The 24,975-nt window shown below is 31.3% G+C and overlaps 1 protein-coding gene across 1 annotated transcript; it reads right to left on the reverse strand.

The window, feature by feature from the left end:
* Window positions 1–553: 553 nt before the first annotated feature.
* LOC143042036 (protein Jade-1-like) lies at window positions 554–23,907 on the reverse strand. Its single transcript, XM_076214256.1, has 17 exons — window positions 23,777–23,907; window positions 21,832–21,911; window positions 16,576–16,659; window positions 15,685–15,749; window positions 14,590–14,747; window positions 14,051–14,092; window positions 12,760–12,920; window positions 12,323–12,381; window positions 10,558–10,647; window positions 8,324–8,386; window positions 7,411–7,529; window positions 6,951–7,056; window positions 6,262–6,438; window positions 4,227–4,363; window positions 3,714–3,834; window positions 3,092–3,217; window positions 554–2,211 (listed from the first exon to the last, which is right to left on the reverse strand). Exons 2-17 carry the CDS (start codon window positions 21,872–21,874, stop codon window positions 664–666), a joined length of 3,099 nt encoding a protein of 1,032 aa, XP_076070371.1. The 5' UTR covers window positions 21,875–21,911; window positions 23,777–23,907; the 3' UTR covers window positions 554–663.
* Window positions 23,908–24,975: the final 1,068 nt, after the last annotated feature.

A 24,975-nucleotide genomic window follows, 5' to 3' on the forward strand; every position in this document is an offset into this window, starting at 1 on the left:
CATGCCATTGAGTTATATTTCCTGAAGTTCAAAAAATGTAAATATGAACATGTGATCAAGTGTGACAAAACGTACAATCAAGATTTTAACTGATATCCCAACCAGTTAAGAAAAAATATTATCCATTGACTAGAAAATATTACTGGCCCTAATTTTTTGTCTCAGTTATACAGCTTATCTATTACTTTTATTTTTGTGTTTGTTTTTTTTATAGCAATATATCATGTTTTGTATTCTTAATATTTTTTAAACGAAAACCATAAAAAGATGATGAACCCACTGAATGTATGAATATTATGCCATAAACATTGGATTTAGTAACAATGAAGTACAAATTTAACTTATATCAGAAAACATGTGTCATGTGCCACCAAAATAGAGTTAAAAAATTTGTCATTTAGTTGGAAATTTAAAGAATATCAAATTCCTAATAATATGCTCCAAACATTTTGATGTGATTATAAAAATTTGTTAACCTCATCTTCCTAAAAGGGTCTGCAGGCAATGTATGGCATATACATGTACTTTGTTATGTAATGGTTTACAATGTATAAATGAAAGACATAAATATGGCTTGTGTCAATGATTTTGAACAAAACGGTTTTAGCTGCCTTCATAAAACAAATTAATGCCATTTATGGACAAACATTTAAAAATTCTCTGCTATGACAATACAGTAGAAAATTTATCTTTAAAATCTAAAGAGTCTCTTGAGCTCTCATTATCACTGAAGACTTGACTTCTAGTCACTCTTTTTAACGGAGTATTATCAGAATCGGTATAAATATTTTCTACATCTACAAAACCATGGTTAGAATCGGTAAAACTTTTACGTGAGGATGGCGAATCTGATCTCATTTTCAATACACGCCTAAAACTTCTAATACTAGCAGGAGAATTCTCCCTACTACTTCTTGTACTAAATGCTTCCCTACTGTCAGAATCGTAACCATTGTCTGTTTTACGACGAGAACTTCTTGTAGCTGGTCCTGGAGAATTTCGATCCAATAAACCATTTTCACCATTTACTATATGTGAAGGTGTACGAGGAGAAGAACGGGAATTTTTGCACCAACCATTATCACTGGGAGTGCTAGCTCGGGATGGAGATATTTCGTTTAATACTCTTGATATAGATCTTCTCCCATTCACAGGAGACAAACAAACCGGAGAACTGATGTTACTATTCACACAATTTTCTTTCTTTTTTGATCGATCTATCATTCCATTGAGGAAATTATTTCGTAAAACTCGCTTATTTTCTAATAGTCCTTTTTGTACAGTATCTTTAATATAATCTGCAACCACTAATTTTGAACCAAGTATATAATTGTTCAATTCAGCTTTTACTCGGTCAGTGACATTGCCAGCCTTTGATGATTTAGACAAATTTCTAATTACATTAATTTCTTTTGGTTCATCTTTGATACTTATCGAAGAACTTCTTAATTCACGTGGAGATTTAGAATTTTCATTGGCAAACATATCAGCATCACATGTTTGTCTTCGTGTTCGTAATTCACGTTTTATTGGTGAAACTGATGGATCAAAATCTTCCTCATCATCATAAGCTTTGGTTTCTAAAGAATCTATTGTTTTTCTTCTTATCCGTTCATGTTTAGAAGTGTCTGCTTTAATCAGACTTATACCTGTAAAAGTTGTACTACGAAGACGGTAATCACCACTCTTTGTCATGTCCACTTCATCAGGGCTCATAATAAAAACATCACAGAAATTTCTCTCCTTCAACTCTTTTTTACGCTTATATCGTTCCTTCTTAGTCTGAACTAACCTATCCGGTTCAATAGTCAGAACATTCCTTAAGTTTTCAGTCACTAACTTTCCAGAAAATCCCATTTCTGAACCAGCATCACCCGCATCCTTACGCGGTGATAAGGATGATAGTTCGGGAATATAGTCTTGTGTGTCATCATCTTGCAGGAGAAAGTCGGTAAAACTTCTTTCCCTTTTTTCTAAATGTAAGTCCTCAATTTCTTCTTTAATGTCAGGGGATGTTTCATAAGCACTAGGGTCAAAATTATAGTATATATTCTGTTCTGGGTATAATTCCACTATTTTTTGTGCCTCTCTATCTGAGAGACGCATGTCAACTAATGCATCATTTAGTCCATGGAATGCTTCTATTCTAGATTTATAGTACTGTTTCTTCATCTTCTCTCGTTTGCTGACCATATAACACAAATTACGAACCTGTAAAATGAATGAGGATTGTTAATATGTGACAATCATCAATTAATATTGAGTATACATTTCTTCATAGAAGCTAATTAAGTGATGTCATTAAGTTGGATTGTAAAGAAAAAAACACCAGAAAAAATGTGTCTTGATCTAAACACCATATGCAAATTTTGAAACAGGACTGAAATTCATTTGTTTGAGATTTCATCTAATTTGAAAAAAAATGTATGATTTATTCTTTTTTTTTTCAACAGTTTAAACACAAACAGAATATTTTTGTATGATTTAAAATATTCTAACTTGCCCACATAAGCAAAGACAGCTCAGATAATTTGATCATATAAAGAAATGTAGAGAAAATTTACCTATCATGTAATGTTACAAGAAAACAAGAACAATGACTCCCATATTTCTTTTCTGACAGCACATACACATCTGGTATGAGCTTTTTCTCCTATGTGTTCAAAATGTTATGCTTATATTTTATTCTAGTCACCAAAATGTTTTACCATGGATAATTCTTACAAAGAGCTCACTTCTCAAATCTAATTTCAAAATTCTTAGGTTTTTTTTTTTATTTCCTGGTACACATGTGCTTTTACATGTATAATTCTTACAATATTTGAAAACATACAGCTTGAAAAAGTTCTCTGTGACCCATACCTTTTATTTATATTTTTCAACAAAAACTTAAAAATTATATTTCTGCAAAGGATTGAAAAATTCTACTGGCTTAAACTTATTAACCCAATCTACTACCAAAAATGCTGCAATCAACCTTTCACATGTGAAAGATACACCATAAATGTTTATAGATAAATATTATTCACAAAAATTAGCTCTATACTTGTGATTGATCTATAATAAATTTGCACTTTGTATAACTCATTACCCTTTCTAAATCTTGTCGTAGTTGAACAAACATTTTCATTCTGGACAATAAACTATCTTCTTGTTGTTTTTCAAAGAAATCTTCCTCCTCAGTTTTAGGTGTTAATAATGGTGCACCAAACATGGACTAAAAACAATAAAATTAGATTAAATATGTATCAATGTAAATATCAAAAGTTAATTCTGAATAATAATTATGGCATCCATATTCTCCTTTTCATAACCCTTATCAATCAGGTACAAAGAGTGATTAAACAAAATTATTATTGGGTGGTTGAAAACACTGCTAATACTAAATTTTAATGGAAAACGAACTTCTAATTCACCTATAATTTTATTTTCCTTAAGTTTTATCTGTATAAATTTTACCTACAAAGCACCACATTCAAAATAAATTGTACATGTCTTCCATTGTTGGTCATTTGAAAGTTATGACCTTTAACTATATTAGTTGTTTAGCAGTATATATTAACTATAGAATTTCATAATATTCAGAATAAAATTTGTAAAATAATCTGATGTGTTTTGCTTATTGTTGAAGGTTCGAGTGTGACCTATATTTGTTAAATCCTGTGTCATTTCATTTTTTTCATACAACTTAGTTTACCACTGTTGTGTCTTACCTTTCTTTTTAGTTTCCAATATTCATATATACTTTCTATTATGTCTATATCTAATTCTAATGTTCTAGATAGCTCATCTAAATTAATTATACTGTAAAATTCCTCTTGTAGTTTCTTTGTTCTGTAAAAAGAAAAAACCCAAAATAAAGCCTTTAAAAAGACGAGATGTGCTACTTAATAATCATTTCAATTCAGATAGACTTTAAATTTTACATTCTAGGGGAGATAACTCCAATCATATTACTTCAAAACTTTAAAAACATCTTCACTTCAACTCTTCTTTCATGATAGTGTGCTACTTTATGGATACTGCTTCAAACAGTTATAATGTTACCAAAATAAACAGACAAGTTTGATAAATAGCTGCATTCACCAAAAAAATATATTTTAAGTATACTTCACAGTTTTCTTCTGGGAAGTAATACGTCAGAATTTCTTACAAAGAGAGTGGAAATGATATTATCTTGATCTTTATAGAAAGGTGTTTAAGGTTTTATTTGAATTCAAACTTACTTTTCTGCCCTCATTCTAGCTATTTCTTCATCTGTTAGCCCCTTCCTTGGAGATCCAGGTGGACTTTTCCTGGGAGAATCAGTGTCGGACTCTGATCCTTTCCTATCACGATTTTTACTATGTCTGGGACAGTAACCCTGCAACAATGAAAATTTATAATGCTATTTTCCATCAAAGGTTTTTATATACTTGCATATATGTTAGACTCAGATCGACATCCGGCCTCTAATCGACGTCCGTTCCTCAAATCGACGTCCAAATCTGACGTCACATTCTCAAATCGACGTCCTATATTTGTATACTCTAATCGAACGTACTGTATTGCCAAAACGACGTCGATTGATTGTAGCAATCCATGTTCAATATCAATAAATAATAAATTACTAGACTTAGTTTACACTTATACATATACATGCTTTGTAGGGTTCTTATGACAACTAAATTTTCAAACATTTATACATATTTTCCATATACATTTCTTCAACCAGAAAACATGCATATTAATGTTTATCTTGATAAAAAGTTAGTACAATTGATCCACATAATAGTGTGTCATTCCTATTCATAATAATAAATTACATGCATGTAAATGTATGGCAATTAGTAAGCAACCCAACAACAAAGAAAACCAAACGAGATCTAGGAGCTTTATTGAGTCTTCAACAATAGACAAAATGAGAGTATTATAATTCGGACTCTGTAAAGTTTTTTTTCCAACAAATTTCTAAGTTTTACACATGGAGTGAAACGTAAACACAAGAAATTGGCATTATGTTTTATGTTGTGCAGTTACACCACTGTTTTGGGTTAAATGCAGTGCTCACACACATGTTTAACCCCGACATATTCTGTATGGGCCATCAGTGCATTGGTTTTCGATGGTTTATGTCTGTGATATTTGTCTTTCGGAAGAAAAAATTTGTAAAGAAGACCGTTAATTCTTTTATTTGAATTGTTTACATTATTTATGTCGTGGCATTTTATAGCCTTTGTGGTATGGGTTTTTATCATTGTTGAAAGCCGTATGGTTTATAATTGCTCACATCCATTTTATTTGAACTCTGGTGTATAGTTGTCCCTCTGGAAATCATATCCATCTCTAAAATTTAAAAATTGATATCACAACCTGTTTAAAAACTTAGTCTAGTCTTTTAATAATTTAAAAAAAAAAAAAACACTTTTTTTTTTAAATAGATCTTATTTGTCTCACATAATAAGGGACGATATCAAAAGTTCAATGAAGTATAAAAAAAAAAAACTGAATTCATATAGTTTTTTCACTGACCACACCCCCCCCCCCCTTCCCCCTTTCCCCCTATTAACTCATGATTTGGGAATAATAAATTGACCAATAATGATATATATAAAATCGATGTCAATTAGACAAAACTTGCAGCAATTTTCGAATTTTGAACCCCGCCCAAAAATTATTTGAGTTAAGTTTTTTTTTAAATGCTGATATCGGTTCACTTCAGTTTTGTATTCTGTGTCCAAAACGGACGTTGATTAGAGAAGCTCAAAATAGGACGTCGATTAGAGAATGCCAAAAAAATGGACGTCGATTAGATAGGCATAAAATTGGCCGTCGATTTGGAATGTTATTTTATTGGGACGTCACATTTGGACGTCGATTTGAGGCACAGACGTCGATTAGAGACCGGACGTCGATCTGAGTCTTACATATATATGGTAAGTACATGATAAGGTGCACATCAAAAGACAATAATTCATTTCTAAGGGTAAATCAAAATACAAGTTTATAAAATCTCTTTTTTTTATATGAAGTTGAAATCTAAAATATGGTTTCAAAATTGTACTTTTGGAGCTATTGTAAATATACTTATTTAAGTAAAAAAGTACGTTAACTAGGTACTTAAAGTTATCCCACATTCTATCAGCAATATGGGACTAAATGAAGGTATTAACAAAATTGATATCTAGAGATCACCACCAGACCTTCAACAATGAGACAAACAGCTTACTGTGCAACAAGCCTTAAGTCAACTTAAGGCTAGTCATCAACATTCATATTTACCTTTAATTTTAACCCTCCATCCAGATCAACATCATCTGTCAGTATAGTTTTCATTTCTAAAGTATTATGATGAGCACATGACACATGAAAGGCAGTTTTACAAGCTTTTACACAACATTGAATACAGGCTCCTTTCCTCTCTTTACACAAACAACAAATTAAAGCCCATCGACTAGCCTGTAAATACATAATTAATATATTTTAAAATGTGTTAAATATTCTGAAAACAGAGCTTGGAACTTTCAGTCCAACAAATTATGTTTAAGAGCAACAAAGTAAATTTGAAAATGGCATCTGGTTGTAATTCTTATAGAAATTCCCTATGAGGATAAACTAAGTGAAAATCTGGATAGTCTAATAAAGTTGTATATTTATCCTTTAAACAATGTATCAAACATGTCAAATGAGTAAGTAAAAATAATAGTTTTACTGTTTTCAATATACACTTTCGATTTTACAAACAAAAGCTAAGAGATCATTACTTTATTGGATATATATTTTTATCAAGTTTTTTTATAATTGAACAAATGCATATTTTCTTGCTAGCTTATAAATTTTATTGGATTTTTTTCAGGATTTAATAAATACATTTCTTTTTTCTTTTTAAAGAACCTTTTTTGCCCTACTTACACTTTTTTCAATGCCAAAAGTGAAATTGATTTACAAATTGTAGAATTTTGTTAACTTACAGGTATTTGAGATATTTTAGTAACTGGTTCCATTTTCTCAGCATCACCTATGCTGACTTCAGGTATCCACAGTGCACAACTTACATGGGCCCATTTAGTACCACTCCTGTAAATAGATATTTTAAATATCATGATGAAAACAACTTTTTAGTGTCATTCTTTGCCAGTTTTAAAGTCTGTTGAATTTTTAACTTTATTTTCTTAAGAGCACCCAAGTAGGTTTCCCATTACAGCACTTCTATAAAATCATGCAAATCAAATCATTGATTAACTTACTTGCTATATTTGTTTGGATGTTTGTTTACTATTTACTGGAATTTGATTGGACAATAAACATTAAATTCATTTCATGTCAATTCTTATTGTCCAATCAAGTCCCATTATATATAAAGTGGAAAACATTTTGTGTTTTAATACTGATTAATTGGAAAAGAACCTCATGATGACAGTAAAATCCTACCTTGTACTTTTCATTGCCCCACTAGACCTAGGACACAATATACATGTAGGTTTGATTCCCAGGGCACATGGTCTACACAACCAACTGCCTTCAGGGATCTTCTGTATACCATAGCATGCCTGTAAATATACATAAATTCATAAATAGAGTAGATGTTAAATGGTCACCATTTTTATACGAAAGTTAAACCATTCAATAGAAATTAACTTTAATTGTTTAAATATGGAATTTAAAATATCATTTTTTTTCACAAAAAGTTGAGACAGAAGAACAAAAGAAATTAAAATGAACAACAAATTTTATTATCAAAAACAGCTGATTTTATATCAACATTGGCAAGTATACAATAGACATTTTAAATATGCATAAACAATTATAAAATTTAGAAAAAAAGATAATTTTTCCAAAACAATTTCAAAACACATATCATAAATCAGCAAAAGTTTAAGGAATATAATGAGCATAACTGATACATAATTGACGGTAGGCAGGTTAAAGGAATATAGGCAGAGATCTCACAAACATGTTTAACCCCGCCGCATTCTTGCGTCTGTCCCAAGTCAGGAGCCTCTGGCCTTTGTTAGTCTTGTATTATTTTAATTTTAGTTTCTTGTGTACAATTTGGAAATTAGTATGGCGTTCATTATCACTGAACTAGTATATATTTGTTTAGGGGCCAGTTGAAGGACGACTCCGGGTGCGGGAATTTCTCGCTACATTGAAGACCTGTTGGTGACCTTCTGCTGTTGTTTTTTTCTATGGTCGGGTTGTTGTCTCTTTGGCACATTCCCCATTTCCATTCTCAATTTTAGATAACAGATTTAAGAATATCTTCATTAATGCATGAATAATGAATGACAAAGATTAACTACTTGTAAATTGCTGCTGAAGTAAATGATTTTTTTTGGCTTACCTGGTGGACACAAATATCACAGCCATCACAAAACACCATCTCGTTACATTCTTCACTCTCAGGCTGCAACATAAATCATAAACATTTTAGTAAATAAATTTTGATTAAATTCATTTAGGCATATGTATTAAAGATAAATTTCATAAATTTCAAGATTGTATAAAACAGATATTTGAACTACTTCAGAATGAAAAAGAATGTGTGCATGTCAGGACAGTAAAATGTTGATTTAACAATAATATAAACCCTTTCTAATACTAGCCTGTCACATTGAGTTAAGATTTCTTCTTCAAACTTTTTAAATCTAAAATTAAATAGTTGACACAGCATAGGTTTCTGACACAGAATGAATGTGGTCTAATGAACTTAAAAGTTTTTTTTTGCCTTTGAGCAATTCACTATGCTGTTGAATATAAATCCTCTCAAAAAAATGTTTGAAGAAATTTTCTTTTTATTTATGAAATCTGAAATGAGAAAAATTTAACCCCCCCTCCCCCCTTTTTTTTCACATCCCCGTTTCCCTTTTTTTCCAAAACTGATATCAATTCAAATTTCTAATGGAGTTTGCAACAATAACTACTCTTTTAAATACATCATAAAATATTAAAATGTAAAATAAAGTGCTTGTTATCACTGAATGGTAAAGATTGGTTGGTAGTAAAAGTGAATATACATTGTTTATTGTATAAAACAATAAAAAAAACTTCATCAGCAACATTTTATATTGGCAAATTTCCAATGAAGTTATTTACATAAAGTTATTGGCAAATACAAAATAGAAAATGACATCATAGTCATGTCTGGCAAATGTCCAACATACATTATCTAAAAACATTTTAGATAAGATAAGGAAAAAAAGCTTCATCAGCAACATTTTATATTGGCAAATTTCCAATGAAGTTATTTACATAAAGTTATTGGCAAATAAAAATAGAAAATGACATCATAGTCATGTCTGGCAAATTTCCAACATATATTATCAACTACTATTCTATACAAAGAAAGATAACTCCAATTGAAAATTAATTGCTATTGCACAATATTGTGCAATTAGATATTTCTTGCTATTGTGCAATACTGTGCAATTGAAAATTTCTTGCTATTGCACAATACTTGATATGGAATCCTGATTTGGACCAACTTGAAAACTGGGCCCATAATCAAAAATCAAAGTACATATTTAGATAAAGCATATCAAATAAGCCCAAGAATTTAATTTTTGTTAAAATCAAACTTAGTTTAATTTTGGACCCTTTGGACCTTAATGTAGACCAATTTGAAAACTGGACCAAAAATTAAGAATCTACATACACAGTTAGATTTGGAATATCAAAGAACCCATTTATTCAATTTTTTATGAAATCAAACAAAGTTTAATTTTGGACCCCCATTTGGACCAACTTGAAAACTAGGCCAATAATTAAAAATCTAAGTACATTTTTAAATTCAGCATATCAAAGAACCCCAAGGATTCAATTTTTGTTAAAATCAAACTAAGTTTAATTTTGGACCCTTTGGACCTTAATGTAGACCAATTTGAAAACGGGACCAAAAATTAAGAATCTACATACATAGTTAGATTCGGCATATCAAAGAACCCCAATTATTTAATTTTTTCTATTTACTTATACTAAAGTTATGGTGCAAAAACCAAAAATAATGCTTATTTGGGCCCCTTTTTGGCCCCTAATTCATAAACTATTTTGACCTCAACTCCAAAAATCAATCCCAACCTTCCTTTTGTGGTCATAAACCTTGTGTTAAAATTTCATTGATTTCTATTTACTTATACTAAAGTTATTGTGCGAAAACCAAGAATAATGCTTATTTGGGCCCTTTTTTGGCCCTTAATTCCTAAACTGTTGGAACCAAAACTCCCAAAATCAATCCCAACCTTCCTTTTGTGGTCATAAACCTTGTGTCAAAATTTCATAGATTTCTATTAACTTAAACTAAAGTTATAGTGCGAAAACCAAGAAAATGCTTATTTGGGCCCTTTTTGGCCCCTAATTCCAAAAATGTTGGGACCAAAACTCCCAAAATCAATCCCAACCTTCCTTTTGTGGTCATAAACCTTGTGTCAAAATTTCATTGATTTCTATTCACTTTTACTAAAGTTAGAGTGCGAAAACTAAAAGTATTCGGACGACGACGACGCCAACGTGATAGCAATATACGACCAAAAAATTAAAATTTTTGCGGTTGTATAAAAACTGAACAGTAATACAACTTACAGATCTACAAACTTCACAGACAATATCTTCATCATATTCTATTCCTAAGCCTTCTTCTGTCTTTTTCTTCTTCTCTGCTTGCTCATAATACTATAAATATAATTATTTCATTTTACCAAAAAAATTATAACGTACTATTTTAAACTTATTATACTAATTTTAAGTGATGTTTCTATTCCTGCATCACTGTTTGTTTGATTGAACATGAAATCAATGTTACCTTACTGTACTTATAAATAGAAGACAAACCATATCCCAATCAAATCTAAGATAAATAAGCAGAAAGATAGTTTGTACAAGATTTGTCCTGGTATTTTTTCCTTTATTTACAATAAATAATGTTGAATTCAAATAAAACTACACTTAAAATTCTTGTGATAACCTTAAATAATTCTGAGATTTCGTATGATTAACATAATCTTGAATATATTCAACCCTTTATTTTTTGGATGTCTAGCTATTTGACAATAGGACTCTTGACAAGTAAAGCGTTTCAAGAACCAAGATTAACGAAAAAATACAAAGTTGGCGTATATTGCTCAAACTCTATGCACAGGTACAAGACAAGATTTTTTAAATAATTGTATATAAAGTGAATAATGTGTTCAGTATATACATATATTAACAAAATCTTGTTTTGAACCTGTGCTTCTTTGAACCAACAGTCAGAATCGTTTCAGGATGGACAGACTGTATATTATTCTGCCGGTAATTAACTTGACAAATAATTTTTAAAGTGTAAAATGAGATCAATTTACTGCTCAAGTCAATCCAGCTTTTGTTGTAAAAAATGTTCTCACAAATGTTGTAAAAAATTGTTCTCAGGATGCAACATAAACGGCTGTTAATGCTTTTGAGCATTTGACTGTTTGAGTTAATGACAGCAAGGGGGTAGACAATGTGTAATGAGAAATAGAAAGCTTTTCCCAGTAGGCAGACATGGTGTATGATTCATGTTCATTTATAAATGAATCTGAACCGGCACCACATCTACTTTTACTCTTTCATATTTCTCTGGCTGGTCCCACAACAGTTTATACTAGAGAAGGAAAAAAATTCATGTCCTATTAATCTACAATTTTTTCCATAGATTTAATAAGGCAAATATTTCGCATTCTCACTCTTCTCAAAACCTGGAATTTTAATATTGTCAGAACCCCCCTCTGTAAGATTAAATTCTGTTAAACATCAAAACACATCTATATAAAGAGGTTGCAAGAGTATTACCCCTCGAAAAATCATATTAAACCGCTGCTTAGCATCAATTTGCAGTGTTTTTACTACTTAAAAAGAGGGGTAGGAATCTGTTCCCACGTGTATACCCTGTGTAACTGTGTGTCACTTACATTGTTAGGTTCAACGAGGCCAAAGATAATAATACCATGCGAGATTTTTCACTGCCATTTTTGCTTTAAGATAATTAATCAGCAAGAACATATTCCTATAAAGACCCACGAAATGCATAAAATTTGCATTAAATTTTATATTCATATTTCTTACACAGAACTAAAACAGAAAATTAAAAAAGCTGTAGATTTAAGTACTATTCTAAATATCAAAGAAACATGTAGGCACATCCAGTTATTATAATTGGAACCTTTTTCTGCTGTCATAGATAGAAAAAAATAAAAAGTTTTCATAAAATAAAATGTTTTACCTACCTAGGCTACCCTACCTAATTTTTTTCAGGATGAAATAGAATACACACTATTTATTTATTTTGGCCTAAAAGACATATGTGTAATTATTTTTCAATGTTAGATACCTGGTTTTCTAATCCTTCTATAACTCTTTCCATTATCCATTCATGAATATTTATTAATCCTGCAAATAATATAATCACATTTAATTATAACATAAGACAATATATATTATGATATACCCAAAATTATTTTAACTATACAACAAGAAAATAAAAACAGGAATATTAACTATGAATTAATCATATAATTACTGGTAAAAAACTTGCAGATTTAATATGCATTTGGCATCTATAGATTGGGAAAGATTGCATATTATATAAATAAATACTTCTAGATAATATTCCTTATTGATGCCATTCACTTCAAACCAATCAAATTTTTACAGACTTAAGTTTTTACTATTCCACTTCAGACTATAATTAATATGGTTGAATTCAGTTGACAACATCACCAATAAATAAATTATTCAAAAATAAGGTCATCACAAGGTTAAACTTACCTAATCCTAATCTTTCTGCATTCATACTATCTAACCATGACACATCCAGGTCATCAAGGTCATACCGTACCACTTGATCTGCTAACTGTTGCATTCCTGTCAGTTCATGGTCACCTTGTTTATATGTTTCATCTTTACAACTGTGTAATAGCTTTCTTGGCCTGAGAAAAGACAAAATTCAATAAACTCAACATAAAATCAAATCTAATATAACAAAGATGAAAAAAAAAGAAACAAGTGTAACTGTGAGCTACTGCTCACTGATGATACCCCCGCCGCAAGTGGATAATGTTAATAGTGTAAAAATATGTAAGTGTTTGGTAAACAGGAAGTTGCCGAGTGATGAATCTGAAAACTCATCACACAGTATAGCTGACTTATATAAACCCTGAAACCAAATTTCAGAAATCCTGGCATTGTAGTTCCTGAGAAAAATGCGACGAAAAATTTTCAACTTGGCCATCATGTGTAAAATGATAGTAGTGTTCAGTAAACAGGAAGTTGTCGAGTGATGAATCTGAAAACGCATCACACGGTATAGCTGACTTATATAAATCCTGAAACCAAATTTCAGAAATCCTGGAATTATTTATAGTTCCTGAGAAAAATGCGACAAAATAAAATGGTAAGTGTTCGGTAAACAGGAAGTTGTCAAGTGATGAATCTGAAAACGCATCACACGGTATAGCTGACTTATATCAAATCTGAAACCAAATATCAGAAATCCTGGTAGTGCAGTTCCTGAGAAAAATGTGACGAAAAATTTTCAACTTGGTTATCAGGTGTAAAAATGATACAAGTGTTCGGTAAACAGGAAGTTGTCGAGTGATGAATCTGAAAACGCATCACACAGTATAGCTGACTTATATCAAGCCTGAAACCAAATTTCAGAAATCCTGGTAGTGTAGTTCCTGAGAAAAATGTGACGAAAAATATTCATTGGACGGACGGATTGACTGACAGACTGACGGAAGGACAGACAGAGGTAAAACAGTATACCCCCCTTTTTTTCAAAGCCGGGGTATAATAACCAGAGCCTGATATTCTTGAAATCTTATATGAAATCATTCAAATAATACTTCTTTTAATATCAGGAGAATTATCCCTGAAAGCCATTTATAACTGTTTTGCTAGGCACAAATATTCATCAGGGTTCTCATTTAAGAATTTAGAAGGCGAGCTCAAAGACTCAACAATTTTGGCCATCGCAGTGGACAAAAACAATTTCACAGCTTAAATTTATTAAAGATTTCTTATCCACAACCTTTCACAATATTTTTACAGTACTTACATTTTAAAATCTCCAGTTGTTTTTGCTTTTTCTGCATTCTCCCTGAAAAAAAATAGATACTTTTAGACCAACATCTAACAAATGAATATATGAATCATGATTTATGTATCTTTATACATTTACATTATAAAAGTGTTGTATGTGTGTCATGGTCAACTTCAGAAACATTAACAAAATATTTTTTATCCCCATAATTTACTTTTATTTTCTAGCATTGTCTAATGCTACTTGTTTATAATAAAGTAGTCCCATTTGTACAAGACTAACTTTTTCCAACCTGAAGGATATTTATTCTTTATTCTTGACAAACCCGTCTTTGGTCCTACTCCTAAATGCTGCATAATAGAAGCAGTAAGTACCAATTTTCAAATCTTTGGTTTGATAGCAGCTATGATTCAACCCTAGACTTCCTGCACTCAAGACAAGCATGCTTCCACGAGATCCGGAAGACTTCAGTTTCTATTGGAGACTGAATTGGATAAATAGATAATGGTCCATGTATCAACTGATGAAATATTTTATTCTTATTTCAATGTTACCTGATTTGAGGTTCATGTTTAAGGTCTTCATTAACAGGTACTTGAACCCCTTTCTCCCAGTCTTGTTTCCAGGAATCTGTTATATAAAGGTACTCTTCTGGGACCAATTGTTCAGAGTCAGCAAGTTTCATAGCACTTATCAAATCTTTCCTAAACAACTAAAACAAATAAAAGCAAATTTTCAATCATGAGTATGATTTCACATGGTTGTTTTATACTCAATATTGAAGTACATACATTCAAACCATTTCAACAGTTTCATTATTTATGTACAATTTTAATTAAATAAATTTGTATCTATCTATTAACATATCTGTGGCAATATGAAAGAACTTACAATGTATTTTAAATGCTTGACCTAATTACTACTTTTGTAATACATATTCCAATGTTGCTGCATGGTCTGTAAATTCCAGGTGATTCCACAGAACAACTCATAATTGTTTGTAGGTATCAATCCTCTGCTGTTATTTAGATAAACATGGATGGTGTTTGTGGCAAATACTTTACAATTGAGGAAGCCAATCCAATAAAGAAATTTATACATTTCACATATATTCCCCCCGCCCCCCACCCCCATTGGAACAGCATTTCTAATAACACAAATAATTGCAACTGATTTTTACAGTTTGATTTTATGTTGTACTGTTACATCAATGGCCCAGGTTAAGCAAAGGAGGGCTCACAAACATTTCAACCCCTACACATTTTTTAAGTGCCCGTTCCAGCGCTCGAGTTCGTTGCTTTGTGTCTGCCATATTTTTTTCAAATTGTTTTAAACTATATAAATTAGGCCAATGTTTTTTGTCATTTGAATAGTTTTGCATTTTTCATGTCTGGGGTCTTTTATAGCCAACTTTAAGGTATTGGTAAAAAACATTGCTATAGGCTGTATGGTGGCCTATTATTGCTAACATCAACTTGATTTGAAACTCTTGTTTGATATTTGTCTCATTGGCAACCATATTCCATCTCTGTATCTTTATATTTACGAGTTTTACTAGAACAGATAGGTTTTAGTTTTAGATCCTCAAATGAATATCAAGATTACTGGTATTATTATTTGACATATTTTGTAAGTGACAAGTGCTATACCTCTGCAGGTTTCTGATGTCCAATTGTTGGTGCAGGACTTTTAAGTTGACCTTTACATAGTGAACCTGAAAATAAAAATAATTTCATTAAGAAACAACACAGAGTTTAAATCATTATTTTCCAACTTTTTATTAATTGCACATTAATTTTATTTCCGTTTATTACAAAATCAAATTTGTGTAACTTTTGTAACTACACATGTCTTGTATAAAACCGTTTAAACCAGTTTATTTTCAATACTTGTTAGAAATTCTTTTGTTAAAAAATGTTTTTTTTAATATCAATTGATGTTGAAATAATGAAAACATATTCATTCATACACAATCACTTCAAAAATATCAATTCCCACTAAAAAAAATCTTACTTTTGTAATTTTTCTAATTCATAAAAGGACTAGCATATATATGAATTTCAGATTCAAATAAAAAAGGATGATGAATGTTTAAAGTAAAAGGTATCTTAAATTCATTAAAATAAAAAATGATATGCAAAGGGAACTAACTGCTAATATTCTAAATTTTATTTAGTAATTTCTCTGATGTGACTTTTGTCATTTCACCAAAAAGCTTCTTTTTTTTAATTAAAAGATGATGTTTTACAATTCATTTCTTACCCTTCTATGCTTTAATTAGTTCAAACTTATCAATTTCTCCCAGTTTAAATGATGACATAAATATTGCTCATAAGTACATAACAAACTATGGCCAAAGGGAAGTAACCCTTTACTGATATTACTTGTTTTATTTTATAGCTTTAAATGTAGAGTCCAAAGGTTTTTAAGGGAAATTATGTTTATATAAAGTTATTTCCTAATAGTGGATGATAATCATTATACTACTCAATGTAAAAAGCATTTAACAACAAAGTTCATTTTTGAGGTGAGCAGCATACCTGATCCTTCTCCTGTAGTAAACACGGATTCATCCTCAACGATGTCTATATCTGGGCATGTCTTTTTTGTAGGCCTTTCTTCATCTACAAAGCAGGCAAGTCAATGAACATATGTTTTACAATTTTTTTATTGAAGCATAATAACAAGGTATGGAAACTAGTCAGCTGTTCATTGCTAACTTTTTGGTTTGAAAAGTTGTACACCAAATATTTAAAGTCATAAGAAACCTCAAATTCAAAAACAAGAGGCTCTCAAGAGCCTGAATCGCTCACCTGGTAAACAATGCCTTATTGAACATATTGAACCATGCCAGGCAAACATGTACAGCTAACAATTCTTCAATATTACAAATATATATGACTTACTGTTTATAAATAAAGAAAATGAGACCAAAACACAAACACTTAAAACTTAGCAATGGACTGTGAAAATGAGGTCAAGTTCAAATAAAACCTGCGTAACCGACATATAGATCATAAAATATTTTCATACACCAAATATAGTTGACCTAATGCATAAAGTATTAAAAAAATAGACCAAAACTAAAAAAGTTAACTTTGACCACTGAATTATGAAAATGAGGTCAAGGTTAGATGACACCTGTCAGCTAGACATGTACACCTTACAATCATTCTATACACCAATTTTAGTAGACCTATTGCATATAGTATAAGAAAAACAGACCAAAACACAAAAACTTAACTATAACCACTGAACCATGAAAATGAGGTCAAGGTGAGATGACACCTGCCAGTTGGACATGTACACTTTACAGTTCTTCTATACGCCAAATCTACTAGACCTATTGCTTATAGTATCTGAGATATGGACTTGATTCATGATTTGGATTTATTCCACTGCTGATAAGGGACAAGGGGCTCCAATAACAGCAAAACAGTTAAATGATTTCATTAATAACAGTTAGGCATGGACCATTTAACTTGTAGGGGGACATGGTTTTTTTTCTGGTCAGAATATTTTCTATTTTTTGGAAGTAGCACAACAAATTATTTTTTTTGCAAATTGCAAATTGAAAATTTCAGGACAGGTAGACCTTGACCTAATAAATATTTTAACTTCTAGTCTTATTTGCTCTAAATGCTGGAGTTTTTTTAGATATAAGCCAAAAACTGCATTTTACCCCGTGTTCTATTTTTAGCCATGACGGCCATGTTTTTAGACAAAATAGAAAATAAAACACAAACTTTATTTTATACACCCTACTGATCATTCAGTTGCAGTTTGGTTGAATTTGGTTGAGTAGTTTTAGAGGAGAAGATTTTTTAAAGTTAGCAAATATGATGAACAAATTGTGAACAAATTGTCATTAAAGGACAATAACCCCTTAAGGGGTCAATTGACAATTTTGGTCATATTTAACTTATTTGTAGATCTTACTTTGCTGATCATTTTTGCTGTTTACAGTTTATCTTTATCTATAATGATATTCAAGATAATGACCAAAAACTGCAAAATTTCCTTAAAATTACCAATTAAGTGGCAGCAACCCAACAATGGTTTGTTTGATTCGTCTGAAAATTTCAGGGCTGATAGATCTTGACCTAATGAACATTTTTACCCCATGTCAGATTTGCTCTAAATGCTTTCGTTTTTGAGATATAAGCCAAAAACTGCATTTGACCCCTATGTTCTATTTAAAGTAAGGGCGGCCATGTTTTTTGACGGATCAAAAATCAAAGCACACACTTTGTGCAGGATAATCTAAGGAACTATCATGCTAAGTTTCATCCAAATCCATTCAGTAGTTTCAGAGGATAAGATTTTTTAAAGTTAGCAAATATGATGAACAAATTGTGAAAAATTGTCATTAAAGGACATTTACCCCTTAAGGGGTCAATTGACAATTTTGGTCATATTAACCTATTTGTAGATCTTACTTTGCTGATCATTTTTGCTGTTTACAGTTTATCTTTATCTATAATGATATTTAAGATAATGACCAACCAGATGCTCCGCAGGGCGCAGCTTTATACGACCGCAGAGGTTGAACCCTGAACATTTGGGGAAAGTATGGACACAACATTCAAGCTGGATTCAGCTCTAAATTTGGATTGTGATTAAATAGTTGACACAGCATAGGTTTCTGACACAGAATGAATGTGGTCTAATGAACTTTAAAAAAAAAATTTCACTATGCTGTTGAATATTAATCCTCTCAAAAAAATGTTTGAAGAAATTTTCTTTTTATTTATGAAATATGAAATGAGAAAAATTGACCCCCTCCTAATTTTGTTTTCACATCCCCCTTTCCCTTATTCCAAAACTGATCTCAATTCAAATTTCTAATGGAGTTTGCAACAATAACTGCTCATTTAAATACATCATAAAATATTAAAATGTAAAAAAAAGTGCTTTTTATCACTGAATGGTAAAGATTGTTTTAATTTATCAGTAGGTAGAAAAGTGAAAATACATTGTATATTGTATAAAACAATGATTTAAGTTGATTCAACTACTATTCTAGACAAAGAAAGATAACTCAAATTTTCAAAGAATATTGAAAATATCTTGCTATAGCACAAATATCTATTCTGGACAAAGAAAGATAACTCCAATTGAAAATTGATTGCTATTTCACATCATTGTGCAATTAGATATTTCTTGCTATTGCGCAATACTGTCAATTGAAGATTTCTTGCTATTGAACAATACTGTGCAATTGAAAATTTCTTGCTATTGCACAATACTGTACAATTGAAGATTTCTTGCTATTGCTGAATACTGTGCAATTGAAAATTTCTTGCTATTGCACAATACTTAATATAATAATTTGGAATCCTGATTTGGACCAACTTGAAAACTTTGCCCATAATCAAAAATCTAAGTACACGTTTAGATTCAGCATATCAAAGAAGCCCAAGAATTCAATTTTTGTTAAAATCAAACTTAGTTTAATTTTGGACCCTTTGGACCTTAATGAAGACCAATTTGAAAACGGGACCAAAAATTAAGAATCTACTAACACAGTTAGATTTGGCATATCAAAGAACCCCAATTATTCATTTTTGATGAAATCAAACAAAGTTTAATTTTGGACCCTGATCTGAACTAACTTGAAAACTGGACCAATAATCAAAAATCTAAGTACATTTTTAGATTCAGCATATCAAAGAACCCCAAGGATTCAATTTTTGTTAAAAATCAAACTAAGTTTAATTTTGGACCCTTTGGACCTTAATGTAGACCAATTTGAAAACGGGACCAAACGTTAAGAATCTACATACACAGTTAGATTCGGCATATCAAAGAACCCCAATTATTAAATTTTTGATGAAATCAAACAAAGTTTAATTTTGGACCCTTTGGGCCCCTTATTCCTAAACTGTTAGGACAAAACTCCCAAAATCAATACCAACCTTCCTTTTATGGTCATAAACCTTGTGTTTAAATTTCATAGATATCTATTTACTTATACTAAAGTTATGGTGCGAAAACCAAGAAAAATGCTTATTTGGACCCCTTTTTGGCCCCTAATTCCTAAAATGTTAGAACCAAAACTCCAAAAATCAATCCCAACCTTCCTTTGATTGTCATAAACCTTGTGTCAAAATTTCATAGATTTCTATTAACTTAAAATTAAGTTACTGTGCGAAAAACAAGAAAATGCTTATTTGGGCCCTTTTTGGCCCCTTATTCCTAAAATGTTGGGATCAAAACTCCCAAAATCAATCCCCACCTTCCTTTTGTGGTCATTAACCTTATGTTAAAATTTCATAGATTTCTATTCACTTTTACTAAAGTTAGAGTGCGAAAACTAAAAGTATTCGGACGACGACGACGACGCAGACGACGACGCCAACGTGATAGCAATATACGACGAAAAATTTTTCAAATTTTGCGGTCGTATAAAAACTGCAAAATTTCCTTAAAATTACCAATTAAGTGGCAGCAACCCAACAATGGTTTGTTTGATTCGTCTGAAAATTTCAGGGCTGATAGATCTTGACCTAATGAACATTTTTACCCCATGTCAGATTTGCTCTAAATGCTTTCGTTTTTGAGATATAAGCCAAAAACTGCATTTGACCCCTATGTTCTATTTAAAGTAAGGGCGGCCATGTTTTTTGACGGATCAAAAATCAAAGCACACACTTTGTGCAGGATAATCTAAGGAACTATCATGCTAAGTTTCATCCAAATCCATTCAGTAGTTTCAGAGGATAAGATTTTTTAAAGTTAGCAAATATGATGAACAAATTGTGAAAAATTGTCATTAAAGGACATTTACCCCTTAAGGGGTCAATTGACAATTTTGGTCATATTAACCTATTTGTAGATCTTACTTTGCTGATCATTTTTGCTGTTTACAGTTTATCTTCATCTATAATAATATTCAAGATAATGACCAAAAACTGCAAAATTTCCTTAAAATTACCAATTAAGTGGCAGCAACCCAACAATGGTTTGTTTGATTCATCTGATATAAGCCAAAAACTGCATTTGACCCCTATGTTCTATTTTAAGTAACGGCGGCCATGTTTTTTGACGGATCAAAAATCGAAGCACACACTTTGTGCAGGATAATCTAAGGAACAATCATTTTAAGTTTCATTCAAATCCATTCAGTAGTTTCAGAGGAGAAGATGTTTGAAAAATTGTTGACGACAGACGACGACGACGGACGCCAAGTGATAAGAAAAGCTCACATGGCCTTTTAGGCCAGGTGAGCTAAAAATGCATATGTTTTTTATAACTCAATGGATAGTTTTTATTATAAAACTTATGTACATATACTTTTTTCTGAAGAACATTCTTTAATTTGTTCATATTTAGAAGTTTACTTTATTTTAATTGCTTCATTAACTATAATATACATTTTACTCATTCAATCGACTACTCGTAAGCTTTGATATAAATGCTTTTTTTCTGTTTTATATATATATATCATTATTCTTTATCATGTATATTAATTATGTGCATTATAATTGCATATCATGATTTATAAATATAGAAGGATGTGGTATGAGTGCTATAACCGATTGCTTCAGGTCACTCAAGTTCGCTGTCTAAAATAGAGTTACGCACCCTTGAAATTTTGTGCCTTAAAAATTCCTAGGGAGAACACTGTAGTAACAGTATGTGTATTGCCTCCAGCAATAAGAGAAATCCCTACCTAGTACCCTTAGTAAGCTATACAAAACCAAACATTATTGTGCTATTGAATTTATACTAAATATAAGAACTATAGCTTTCACAAACAAACCTGTGACACAAATTACAATTATTAAACTTACCAGACATGTCTTCCCGAACTCTCTTGCTTTTATTTGGTGGCATCTTGCTGTAAATTTTATCCTTTCCTTATTGAATATTTCTGAAAAAAAAATCAATGAACATTTCAAAATTTTTGTAAACCTTAATATCAGTGTTCTCCCCAGGCAGTTTTAGTGCTGCATTTTTCAGCGCTATCACAATTTCCCGCCGTTCTATTGCACTGACCGCAGCGCTATCCAACGCAAGTGCGTCGCTATATTTTTTTCATAATTTTTTTCAAATTTCAACTTATTTTTCAGTACCAGTCTAATAAATTTTACAAAATGGTGACTTTGGGAGATCAAAATAAACAAAGATTTCAACATTGACATCTATTGTTTTAATTAAAAAAATATATAGAGGCATATATGAATGAGATGAAATAAATTGACCACATTTCCTGACGACACTCACAAACTTTTTTTACGAACTTTAAACAAATGATGATTTTAAAAACGATCAAACACAGGCGTTTGTTACAATTTCCCAGGCTTACTATCCATACCAACCCCGATATAAATGAGCAAATCTTAGAAGTATTAATTATCACCTATTAGCACTAATAATTGTTTATTCAGCAATTCCACAATAATCAATTTTACCATTTGAAAACAATTGAGAGGATATGATTAGAAAAACAAACCCCAAGCTGATACGACTTAGGAAATTCACTTTCTTGATCATAGATGTCCAGCTTGGATGAAGCCATTTTGAATATTATAAAATGTTAAGGTCAGAAAAATGATAAATCATTATGTTAAAAATTGTCAATTCCTGTCAAACATGGTAAGGTTAACAAGACACTGTTACAGTCATGACAGTGGGGTACAAAACCTAACACAGAGACTGACAATGACTGTATTTTTGGTCCTACTTGTTCTGCAAAATTACCTGTAAGTGCTAAGAAATCTTCACATAGGCAGTCTGCTATAGACCCATCATTGAAAAAGACTTCTCTCTTGGGTTTTTTACACAGATACTATGAGAATTATATGAATTTACAATGGAGAAAAAAAAAAACTCTTCTTCTATATCCAGACAATAACATTAACAAACCAAGGGTTAACTTCCAAGAACACGATGAGGGCATCATTACAAGAAAAAACATCATTAGCATAATAAAAGAAAAACACATTTATAACAAATCAATTACTAACAAACCGCGCGCCGCGACAAAGTTACTGAGAATTGTCAAAAATTATGCGCTTCTCACAGCGCTATCGAAAAACTCTGGGGAGTACGCTGCTTATAATCATCTCTTCCACAGTTAAACTTTAGATACATGATTCATCATTATATGTATCTTTCAACTCACAACAAGCAAAAATAGATAGAATACATTAATTATATAGTTTTGACAACGTAATAAGAATACAAATGAATCTGGGTCCCAAATCAGGAGCCTTGGCCTTTGAAAGTCTGTTTTTTAATTTCAGTTCATTTATATGTATAAAAAAATTGATATGCAACAAAATTAATGTAAATTAGTCCGACCTGAAATTATCTGTGTTGTAATACTTAATGTTTCCACATACGTTATCCCTAGTTTAACAGTTCACTACTACAAACAATTATATCAAGGACAATAAGAGCTACGTCCTATGATTTAGAGATAATTTGGAATAACTGAACCTCAGTCATGTAAACAGAACCAATCAGATATAATTGGGATCTTCGTAAAGTGAAGAAGACAAAGTGCCTCTTGGACTAAAACAATCTATACTCACAGGGAAAGTCTTCAAAATTGACCAGAAGGTCACGTAAGAACCCACAGGTGCATTGAGACGATATAAACAATATAGATTTTATCTAAAATTTTTAGGAGCCCAATTTCGAGACGCAGAACACGAAGAACTGTGCAGTTTTCATACTCATTGAAGAATACTAAATGTATAAAGCAACTTTTTTTAGTTGTGACAGGTATACCTGATTCCCAGTTTTATCTGTAAAATAGCATTTTTTGGTTGAATTTCACAATTTCAGCAAAAATTGGCGCCATCATGGCGATTTTGGATAATTTGTGTTGACGGGATTTGAGCGAGATAAAACGATAATTGGCTAAAAACTAATGGTCTAAGTCGAACCGGGAGATATCGCGTAATAATTCCGTGCCATCCATGATTTTAGTTTGTCTTTTCAGCTTAGTTGGAACAAAGATTTGTATAGTATTACTACACAAATCCTTGGTTGGAATTTAATCATTTTTTGTCGATTTTGAATCTTATTAAAGATAGAAAAGAATACAATACAAAATATATATTCTATACTACTGTGGATAGTAAACTTGGAAAAAGTAAAATCACAAAAATACTGAACTCTGAGGAAAATCAATTCGGAAAGTCCATAATCACATGTCAAAATCAAATAACAAAACGCATCAAAAACGAATTGACAGTAAATAGCAAATCATATATTATTTGTGATATATTTTTGTTCAACCTGGTTGAATCCACTATTTTCTACCTAATGCCTTTACCAAATCTGGAATATGATAGTTGTTATCCATTCGTTTAATGTGTTTGAGCTTCATAATTCCGCCATTTGAAGTAAGCGTGGACTTTCCTTTTTGAATTTTCCTCCGAGTTCAGACTTTTTGTGAGTCTACTTTATACTGGCAAATAAAACATGCAAAGTGAGTCCGACAGCTCAATTTGGGCATAAGCAAAAATGTTCATTTATAAAACCATAGCACAAACTAGTGAACAGCACTAAACTAGATTATAAGCATATGCTTGCCTTCAGTCACAGGCACTTGTCTTAATATTTAAGGTATATAGGATCTTTTTCTGAGCTAAGTGCCTGTGCAGATGTGCCATGGTTAAAACCCATTACATCGGGGAATTTGCCAAATACATTTTATAAAATTGAGAATGGAAATGGGGAATGTGCCAAAGAGACAACAACCCGACCATAGAGCAGACAACAGCAGAAGGTCACCAGCAGGTCTTCAATGCAACGAGAAATTCTCGCACCCGGAGGCGTCCTTCAGCTGGCCCCTAAACAAATATATACTGGTTCAGTGATAATGAACACCATACTAAACTCCAAATTGTACACATTTTTAAAAAGTTAAAATAATACAAGACTAACAAAGGCCAGAGGCTCCTGACTTGGGACAGGCGCAA

Source organism: Mytilus galloprovincialis, chromosome 8, assembly GCF_965363235.1.
Source record: "Mytilus galloprovincialis chromosome 8, xbMytGall1.hap1.1, whole genome shotgun sequence".
Taxonomy (NCBI): Eukaryota; Metazoa; Mollusca; class Bivalvia; order Mytilida; family Mytilidae; genus Mytilus; species Mytilus galloprovincialis.

What these genes read in the sequence shown, in the direction of transcription:
- LOC143042036 (XM_076214256.1), bottom strand. Translation starts at nt 21,874, where the DNA reads ATGCCACCAAATAAAAGCAAGAGAGTTCGGGAAGACATGTCTG. An exon ending in TAGAAGGATTAGAAAACCAG is followed by an intron (nt 10,648 to 12,322) that starts GTATCTAACATT and finishes TTATATTTATAG; the next exon opens with TATTATGAGCAAGCAGAGAA. An exon ending in CTAAAATATCTCAAATACCT is followed by an intron (nt 6,439 to 6,950) that starts GTAAGTTAACAA and finishes ATGTATTTACAG; the next exon opens with GCTAGTCGATGGGCTTTAAT.